Here is a 10,169-nt window from a genome sequence, read left to right on the forward strand (position 1 = left end):
GTGACCCAACCCTCCCGGGACATGGGGAGCAGTGGGTGGGGATCGGCCTCAGGAGAGCAGTGGGGGAACCTGATGGTCCTGGGGGCACTGGGAGCATCCCTGGGGACCGGCTTTTTCGCCCCTGTCGGGTGGACGGATCTCTCTGGAGCCGTGGGCTTCACCTGGCTCTTCCCCCCTGCAGTCCCTGATGGATGCACAGAACTCGAGGATCGAGGAGCTCCTGCAGAAGATCAAGCAGCAGCAGTACAAGCTGGACAAGCAGAATCTGCAGATTAAAAGCCTGCAGAGCAAGGTGAGCTCCTGCCCCACTCTGCATCTGGGGAACCTCAGTCTGGTCCTGCATGCTGTGGGGACCACAGCAGGACCCCACTCTGGCAGCCCCTGACACAGTGCCCTGGTGACAGCAGAACTGGCCATGCCTCTGCTTCCTGGCTTTGGGGATTCTAGGAAGGTGGTCCCTGTGCTGTGAGATTGGCGCAAGGGCAGTGAACTGCAAGCTTCTGTGTTTGCAGAGAGCAATTGGAGGAATCGGTGTGTGGGAACAGAGCCTCCCTGGGCTCTTCCTTTGAGTTTATCTGTGGAATAAACTCATTAGCATGGGTGTGAAAAACCACAATAATTTCTGGTTTTGCCAGCCTCGGGTATCTCTGATTCCTAGTGCTTTCTGGGCAAGTTCAGCCCCAGCTCTGGTCGCACGGGAGCAGCTGGCGCCTTGGCTGATCGGCACCTTTGAGAACAGCATTGAAAATGAGCTGAGATAAAACTGTCCTGACTTGTGCATTTTTTTTTTAGGTCAATCTGCTGATCCCCTTACACCTGAAGGACAACAAAACCCAGTCTCCGAAGTGGAAGATAAATCTGAAGAAAAGCCTCAGCCTCACCAACCAGAGCCAGAACGCGACTGGGGAGCCTGTGCCGACACAGAGTGAGTGTCTCCCTGCACTGCCCCGCTCCCCCGCACCAAAGCAAAGCCCCAGCAGTTGCAACCGTTTGGAAACAAAAGGTTCAGTTGTCCTGAGTCAGGATGTGAGATTTGCTCACAAAACTGGAGCTTGGGAGCTTGGCCAGACTGGGGGGATCTGGAGCACAGGCAGGATCCTAGCCTTCGGGATCAGTATTAGTTCAGAATTACGGATGTAAGAGGAATTTTTCTGCCTGATATTGAGAAGTCAGTGGGGACTGGACAAACCTCACTGGCAGGTATTTGTCAGAGAGGATTGGCAGGTGGGGGGTGACCGCAGGCAGGAGAGGAGGGCTCTGCTGCGCGTTTAACTCTTGTTTACCAGGCAGGCTCTGCGGCTCAGCCTGGCTGCTGGCGGAGGGCAGGGGCAGGGACCCATGGGGCATCAGAAGAGCTGCGCCCCTGTCACCCTTAGCTCATATTTAGGGCTCATACATTATAAACAAGTGCCTCAGCTTGCACTGTCCTCAACTGAAGGTGCTGACCTGCAGCAAATGCTTGGGCAGTGAAGGCATGGGACCCTCACAGTTCTGGGAAATGTGGAACAAAGCAGGCGAGCAGATGCTGCAGCTGGAGCTCCTGGCCTGCCTGGAGCATACTCTCTCCAGCGAGGGGTCTGGAGGGGCTCCTGCAGAGCAAAGGGCAGCAGAGCAGAGATCCCCAGCTCTTAGTTCTCTTGTGGACCAGAACTGGAGTCCCTGCAGGGTTCACTGGCCAGGAGCAGCTGCTTTTGTGTCGGGTAAATCAGAGTGCTGACCCAGGCTGCGCAGCTGCCTGGAGATGTCCCATCCGAGCTAAGAAGAATACCGCACAGGGCAAGGATGCATGGGGGAATCCTGCCCAGGGCTTAGCGCAGGGATAGCTGTGGGAAAATGCATGATAATTGGTGTGTGGAGTCTGGAGCTGTCACCGATGTGCCTGGAAGCTGGGTGGGCAGAACGAAGAGCTGCAGAATCGGTGCAGAGGAGGAGAGAGATGGGACACGAGGCTCCAAACTCCTGCTGGTACTTGGCTCCGTGGGGCTGGCCAGCCCGCAGTGGGGGCTGCATGAGGTCTCCCTTGATCAGAGCAGCACTAGCAACTGAGAAAACTGTCTCAAAACCTTTTTCCCCCATTTTTTTTCTGGGCTCTGCTTTGTGACTTGCCCTCAGTAATGTATCATGGAATTGTTTGCTCCGCTCTCAGGTTATGCTGAAAGTGGGGAGCAGATGGGTTTGGGTCTTTGCTACCTACTGGTGGCAGATGTCGTCTGTGCTGTGGGCTCTGCGCTGGCAGAGCAGCCCCTGTGGAGGCAGCGAGGGCCCCCAGGGATGCTGCAATGTGGGGGTGCCAGAGCTCAGCACCTTCTCGTGCCACACTATGCCCGATGGGGAGACCCTGAGCATCCCAACTCTCTCCTGGCTGAGCCCTGAGCTCCCCCTTCTCTTGCCTAATCCCTGCTGTTGATATTGCTGACAGAAAAACAAATTGGCTTCCTCTCATTAGCAAGTTGAGTGAGTTTTCTGGCAAATCTAAAAGCACACAATGTCTGACAGGCCAGCCCCGTGCCCTGCGCCTGGGGAGGCTTGGGGCTGTTTTTGGAGCAGGGGAAAGCTTGTGCCGGCAGCTCCCTGCCTATTGTTGGGCAGGGCCCAGTGCCGGCACAGCCCCAGGGAGCATCGATGAACTCCACCAGCAGCCCTTTCAGAAAGACCCTTTTATTTGCATCCAGTGAACACAAAGTTGGGGTTTTTTTTCAAGCCAGGGATGGCACGGGGCCAAGCGTGTGAAAGTTGAAGGCTTGGAGCTGCCTGGGGAGTGAAAGGTTTAATCACTTGCAGAAAGAGGATCAGGGCTTTAGGCAGAGCCTGGCAGCTGGCCGAGTAGGGGAAAGGGAGAGCCCCTGTGCTCCCTCCCCACTGCACTGGGCCTCCAAAATGGTTGGGTTGGGCTGGGGAGGGGGAGGCGATGCAGACAGCTCAGGGCCTGCCCCGCCAGCCATGAGGAAGGGTGGTGATCCCAGGGTGATGTCCCGTCATGCCTGGAGATGCTGTCGGGTGAATGAGGTGCCGTGCCGGGGCGGCTCCAGGCAGCCTTGGTGGTTCTTCCCTCTTGTTTGGCTAAATAAAAGGGAGGGAAAGGAAAACATCCAGCACAGCCAGGAGGTCTTGTCGTTCTGCTGGTGCCAGAGGGATGTGCAACATGAACTGGAACTAACGAGTGTGTTCCCCAAACACAAAGGTTGGGCTGGGGCTGTGCGAGCAGCTGCATCTCCGTGGCCTGGAAGTCCCCATTGCACTAGGAAAACAGATTTGATGCAGCAAGTGTGGCCAGGCCCCAGGAAAAGAAAGCAGGCAGGGTTGGGGTTGACTTCTACACACTGGGGCCACTGGGCAACCACGTGGACACTGTCCCGGTAATGCTGGGAGAGGCTGTGCAAAGGAGGTGAGGTCTGAAAGGCCGGGCAAGCCCCGCTGCCAGCCTGTGGGCCAGTGGGTTTCCTGTCCCACAAGCCCTGCTTGGCTCCATGGCTGCAGCTACCCAGAAAACGGGGTATTGGGGTGCACTGACTGCCTTGGGGTGCCTGGTGACTTTGTGTGTTTTGATTCTTCATGTGAAATGCTCACCTTGTCCATGTGTGGGGGGCCTGGGGCCATATGATTGTCCCATGGAGCACTGATGGGCTGGCTGGCACTGAACCAGGGGTGCGGGGATGCCAGCGGCTGCATGAGCCTGGCCATGCTGACTGTGGTGAGGGGGAGAGGGGCTGCCAAAGAGGGTAGGTTGCCCAGAGGTGGTGGGGAATGGGTGGAAGGTGGTGGCAGGTGTCACACTGCTGTCCCTCGGGTGCTGACCTTTCCTCCAGCTGTGGCTCCGTTCTGTCCCAACACAGCATCTGGGTGAGGATGGGGCAGGGAGCGATGCTCCATGGGGGCTGCTCTTGCTGCTCTTGCCCTTGGCATCTCAAAGTCCCCATTTCCCCACTCTGACCTGTGTGAAGTCCCATGGCCGTGGAGGGGATGTCCCCCTCTCTGCTGCTACCCCAGATCAAGGTGCCAGCCCCGACCCTGGGGGCTGCTGCTGCAAAGGGGACCCCAACAGGGGACTGCAGGGTTGGCTGGCACCCCAGCACAGCACAGGCTGTGTCTTTAGGTTTTTTCACCCATTTCTCCACCCGTCTGGCCCAGGGCTGCCACGGCAGCAGCTGTGCGCCACCAAACTCTGTCTCACCCCGGCATGGGGAGAACAGACCCCTTTTGTCTGGGGGTGACGGGGGCACCTGTCCTGGCGGACAAAGAGCCCCTTGACTGCGCCCACACCCTGGGCATTGCAGGCCTCACACATCCTCCTGCAGCCTTTTGACTCGGGTTTTGTAACAGGGCCCCCCCTCCCTGTCTCGCCCCAAGTGCCGCGGGTGCGGGTTCCTGGGTGGACTTTTATCGGTGCTGTTGAAACGTTGCTTTGCTGGCAGCTCTGGGCAAAGTCCCCACAGACACAGAAGGAGAGGTGGGGGCCTGGGAGCAGCTGGGGATGGGGGCGGACAAGCTGGGGGGCGTCCTCACCCCAGGAAATCCACTCGTGCAATGAGCTGGGGCTCCCTGCGGTCCACCCACCCCTTCCCTGTCCTGGGCAGTGTGTCTCTGGCGAAAGGGTCACCCCGGCCTGGCCCTGTGCCCGCTGGTGGCAGCCTGCCTGGGGACATCTGGCTGGGGACACCACAAGTGCCGGGAGGGAGACGTCGCGTGCTGGATGCTTGGGCACCTTTCTGACATCAGGACTCGGGTTTTCCTTCTGCCCCGAGGCCCTTTGGGACTGCTTCAGCCTCAGGGTGGGATGAGAATGGTAGGCCCTGGTATTACCCCACCCGAGCAGAAGGAGCTGGGAAGCTCCTCAGGTCTCTCCTTGCTAGGAACTGCTCTCCAGCCTAGGTCACCCCAGCCTGGCCTGATGCCTGGCTTCTGCCTTGGACGGAAGCCCGAGGAGCTGCGTTTGGATAAATGGGAAGATATGGGGTCACAGCATTTAAACATGCTGGGGTCAGGGGCTGTTGTCTCAGCGCGTGTCCAACATGACAGTCACCACTGTGCACAGCTGTCCGGGCTCCTGGCCAGGGCTGAGAGTGTGAGGCTGTGGTAGGAGCAACCTGCTGAGGAAGTGGGCCCCAGGGCCATCTTCTCAGTGGCCGTTTCCTTCCCACAGAGCTCCCAGAGGATTGCCACCAGCTCTTCCTGGCTGGGCAGCAGAGCAGCGGCGTCTTCCAGGTGCAGCCTGCAGGGTCTCAGCCCTTCAAAGTCTACTGTGACATGACCGCAGGTAAAGGGGGGGAGATGTCCTGCAGTGCTTTGCATGGTGGTCTTGCAAATCGTAACCCCAAATGACTATGTTTTCTCTGCCTGCAGAAGGTGGCTGGACAGTGATCCAGAGGCGCACAGATGGCTCTGTGGACTTTGACCAGCTTTGGGATGCCTACAAGAATGGTTTTGGAGACCTTCATGGTAGGTGGATGATGGCATCTGTCGTCTTGTCATGGGCGAAGTGATATCTTAGCACAAGTCATTCCCACTTGCTGCCCCTGTAGATCTCTGTTTTGGAGCCCAGTGTTGGGCTGAGGAAGCTAGGGACACCGCTTGCAGAGCCAGGAGTCCTTGGTCCTCCTGATTTGTCGTGCATGTGCCAGACAATGACTGAAATGCTGCGGTGCCCTGGGTTGTGCCTGTTTGTCTCTGGAACCTGCTCACGTGTCTGCTTTGCACAACACGTTTGTGTCCCCGCAGCCAATGGAACAATGTGTCTTGTTCCAGGTGACTTCTGGCTGGGCCTGGAGAAGGTGCATCACCTCGTCCAAGAGGGGAGATACGATCTCCTGATTGAGCTGGAGGACTGGGAGGGAAATTCCCAGGTGGTTCAGTTTGTCTTCAGCCTTGGTGGTGAGAGCACAGCCTACACACTCAACCTGCTGGGGCCTCTGTCTGGAGAGCTGGAAAACGCCATTGGGGACTTCAGGCAGCTGCCCTTCTCCACTCGGGATCGCGACCACGACCTCAAAGCTGACACAAACTGTGCCAAACACCTCTCAGGTCAGTACCAGCTCTTCCTACCCAGTGGTATGCGCTTTCCCTTCAGCTCTCTGCTGTCTGGTGGTGTCTGTGAGCAGGACGGGGACCTTGCAGGACCAGATCCCTTTGGTGTTGAACCCGAGTTGTCCCCTGCTTCCCTGGGAAAGCCCTGGGAGAAGCCATGCAGGGAACAGGGTGGGAAGCTGAAACCAGGAGGGGTTCATGAATCAGGTCTTGGCCCAAGCATCTCCCTCCCAGCAGCCTTGCTGGCTGCCACTTGGCTTGGAAACCTTTCAAGCGAAGCAGAGGCACGGCCCCAGGCCTGAGATGGGGCTACCAAATGTTTGAGGGGGGTTTGCATGCAAGAAAGAGCTGCAGGGATGTGCAGATGCATCCGGAAGTCACATGGGATCTGTACAAAGGTTTTGCAGCGCATGGGACTCCTCGAGTGTGTATGGGGTGGTCTTGTAAGGTCCCAAAACCCTGGAAAAGTGGGGAAAATGGGGGGCAGCAGCTGCCTTGAACCTGGATTTATTTTGTCTGGAAGTGCTGTGGGTTAAAGCTGCCTCTGTGTTACCTTGGTAGGTGGCTGGTGGTTCAGCACCTGTGGCCATGCCAACCTCAACGGGAAGTACTTCCGCTCCATCCCCCGCCAGAGGCACGAGCGCAAGCAGGGCATCTTCTGGAAGACATGGAAGGGCAGGTACTACCCGCTGAAGTCGACCGTCATGAAAATCCAACCCGCAGCGCTGGAAGGAGAGCCCTAAAGCTGCCACTTGAGACTTGACCTTTCCTGTGGAGCACAGACCTGAGCTCCATCACTTGGTGTTTACAGAAAACAACCCCACCCTCCCTGGGGAGTCCCCCGAGGAGCATTTCTCTTGGTTAGCAGCCCTTTACCGAGGAGCTGTCTCCTGCCACTGTAAGTCAGACAGCTCCATGTTGCTGAAACCCCTGGATGGGAGCTCCCAAACTGGAAGAGGAGCCACCAGCAGGGAGATCCACCTTCAGTGCATGCACAAGGGTCTTCCAACCTGCCACGTGCTGCTGTGGCAGGTTCAAGTTGTCTGGTGCTTTCTGACCTGTCTGAACACTTCTGTGCTGGTTTTGATGAGCTGAGGGTGGGGGAAGGGGAGCACGTGAAGTGTTTCGCTACCCTGGACCCAGGCGTTGGGTACGAAGCCTTGCTGTGTCCTGTCTTGCTGTTGTTCCTTAATGATGTCCTATGTGAAAATCCCCAGAGCCTCCTTGTCCCCTGGTGCCATGAGGCACTGAGCCTCGGGCAGCTCCGTCTGCACAGCCCCGCTCTGATGACTTCAACCCACTGAGAACATGGGTTTGTGTGGGGAGGCTGAAGGACGCCCTGTGCAGAAGGGGACCTCAGGCTCACCTGGCTTCCCTGGCCCCCATGGCTCCAAAGTTCTGTATTTCTGTCTGTGCTGGAATTTGCTGGGAGCTGAGGAAATTACCTCCAGCTCCAGGAGACGATGGGTGGGATCCTGCAGCAAGGATTGCATGAGTACCAGATCCTGGAGGGCTGACTCTTGGGCTTTGTCTGGAGCCTCCCCAGTGTTGCTGGGGGTGGTGAGGACGAGCACTGGGACAGCACAGGTACAGAGCAGTGACTGTCCCTGGGCAGGACCAGCCCTGCTGTCACCAATAAAGGCCCCTGAAACCTGGAGGGCTGCCTTCTCCCAAAAGCCTCCCTGTACTTTGAAGTGGCACCATCCTGCATGCACATCCCAAAATTTGCTCTGAAGGACCAGGGAACAATGGGGGTTTCTCTGTGAGAGCCTTGCCACCTTATGGGGTGCATACCCTGGTGTACAGCATTGCCTCTGCCTTTGGGGTGAGTGCCTGGGGAGAGGTGGGCAAAACAGGTCCCCAAAAACTGTTCTGGGCCAAGCTGCCGTCTTGGGGCTTCCCAAGCATCCTGCCCTATTGAAGTCATATTGACTGCTGTGCTAGAGCTCCTAGCTGCTACATATTGTAAATAGTCATTTGTAGGACATTGGATCTTGTTGATGAATTTCCCGTTTTAATTTGTTTCTATATTTAAATGCAGTGTTAATAACAATGTGGTGTAATTTATAAATGTTGATGCTGGAAAAAAAACCCGCAGCTGTAGTTTGTGTACTTTAAACTTTTTTTTTTGTACTAAAATATCTTTTCTGAAGATGTCTTTTAATAAAAACAAGCCTGGAACTGTCTTGCCTGGATTATTTGTCCGATGGTTTACCAGCAGAAGATGTGTGGGAGCTATGTGAGCATGCTGGATTCAGAGACTTCACTTGTTGGGAGTTTGACCTAAGCACTGTGCTTCCTTTGACCTCTATTTTCAGCTGTAGCCTTACGGACCTCTCTGAAATAAATCCCTGCTGTAGCCCCCAGCAGTAATTTTTAGTCTGTTCGAAGTTCACAGACTTCTAAATTTCTTTTCCTTCTGGAAATCAGGCCCAGGGGCAGCACATTCACAAGTGCCAAGGAGCTGTTCCTTGTAGCTGCTGGAAAACCCTGTGCCAAGTCCTTGAACCAGAGCAGAGCCTGAGATCTGGGTTATTTGGATGGATTAAAGTCAGATCTGAACAGGACAAGCCCCAATAAGCAGCAGCCTTTTACCTGCTCACCAGGTAACTCCTGGCTCCTAGCTCCTAGCTTAACTGGAGCTAGAGAAAATCACAAGCTCTTTAGTCCAGGGAGGGAGACAAAAATGGCTCATTGCAGAAGGAAGAGGCGAGAGACTGCTGCATAAATACCTGATGTACCTAAACATGGTCCCAGCTACTGTGTCTCTTCTCCCTCCTTGGGGAAAAAACCTGGGGTTAATGATAGCCCCAAGCACAATTGCACAGACAGCCCATTATACCCGGCCCTGCGCTATCTATCTGCTCCCTCTTGCATTCAGAAATACATTTTTAATGTTCCATTTGCTTAATTCAAAGCTTGTTTATTCCCTGGGTGCACCAGCAGATACTGGAGTGCTGTGTTTTAGTCTGGATGATGAAGTGATTCTACTAAGGTGGTTTTTATGCATCAGACAGAAACTGGTGAAGGAGCTATGCTGTGTTTATTCATTGCCAGAGTTGGGGTTTTTTTTGGCAGATCTTTGATTTGTGCCCCAGTGATGCATTTGATCTTCAGCATCTACAGGAGGTGCCTGGAGGACAATGCCAGCTGGTACTGAGCACCAGCCGGGGGAAAGCAAAATGCCCCAGACCTTGCCTAGCCCAGGCACTACAGCTGCTGCTTTCTTCTGTGTCTTGGTCTTGCCCTGTTCTGCCGGGCAAATCTCCACATCCCACCAATGTCAATGCCACCCTATGTCACAGAATCACAGACTCATGTGGTTGGAAAAGACTTTTAAGATAATCGAGTTCAACCATAACCTGTCCACCACTGAACCATGTCTCTCAGCACCTCATCTCCGTCTTTTTAATCCCTCCAGGGATGGTGACTCCACCACTGCCCTGGGCAGCCCCTTCCAGTGCCTGATCACCCTTTCGGAGAAGACATTTTCCCTCAGATCCGATCTAGCCCTCCCCTGGCACAACTAAGACCATTTCCCCTCATCCCATCACTTATTACTGGGGAGAAGAGACCAAACCCCTCCCCCCCTGCTACCCCCTCCTTTCAGAGACCTGTAGAGGGCGATAAGGTTTCCCCTCAGCCTCCTCTTTAGGCTGTGGAGATGATGAGGTCAAACGGCTGCCCGCGATGCAGCACCGGGCAGTGGCTGCTGTTGGTGGGATTTGGGTGGGACCCACCAAAAAACTCCTTCCCGGGAGGGGATGCAGCCCTGGGATGGGTTGCCAGAGCCATGGGCTGTCCCTGCCCTTGCCTGATGTTTCCAAACTTGCACAACACCGCTGCCATCCCACCCTGGTGCTGGGGCTGGTCGTGCTCTGATGGGAAGATCTAAACAGTCCCGGTTCCCAAAACAGATCCTCCCAGACCACAGGTCCCACGTCAGAGTATAGGGCACCTCGGGGTCCTTCGAGTCCCTCTGCAGAAGCAGCCAGCCCTGGCTCTCTGTTTTCATCCGAAATCCCGCTGGAATTCTCCATTCCCTTCATTTTTAACAACTCAGCGTCTGGGAGCCCGGTGAGGGATGGGGCAGCTCCCTCCAGCGACAGCAACAGAAACGGCAGGGAGGGCCCGCCCGCCCCGCCGCG

The 10,169-nt window shown here is 55.8% G+C and overlaps 1 protein-coding gene across 1 annotated transcript; it reads left to right on the forward strand.

Moving 5' to 3' along the window:
• Positions 1-12: 12 nt before the first annotated feature.
• On the forward strand, positions 13-6,849 carry ANGPTL4 (angiopoietin-like 4; the record flags this gene model as incomplete). Its single annotated transcript, XM_010194616.1, has 7 exons — positions 13-29; positions 175-292; positions 793-925; positions 5,141-5,254; positions 5,341-5,436; positions 5,743-6,018; positions 6,583-6,849. Coding segments are annotated over 7 exons (936 nt in total), but the record flags the coding sequence as incomplete, so codon positions are not given.
• Positions 6,850-10,169: the final 3,320 nt, after the last annotated feature.

Source organism: Mesitornis unicolor, unplaced genomic scaffold, assembly GCF_000695765.1.
Source record: "Mesitornis unicolor isolate BGI_N332 unplaced genomic scaffold, ASM69576v1 scaffold34230, whole genome shotgun sequence".
In the NCBI taxonomy this organism is placed as follows: Eukaryota; Metazoa; Chordata; class Aves; order Mesitornithiformes; family Mesitornithidae; genus Mesitornis; species Mesitornis unicolor.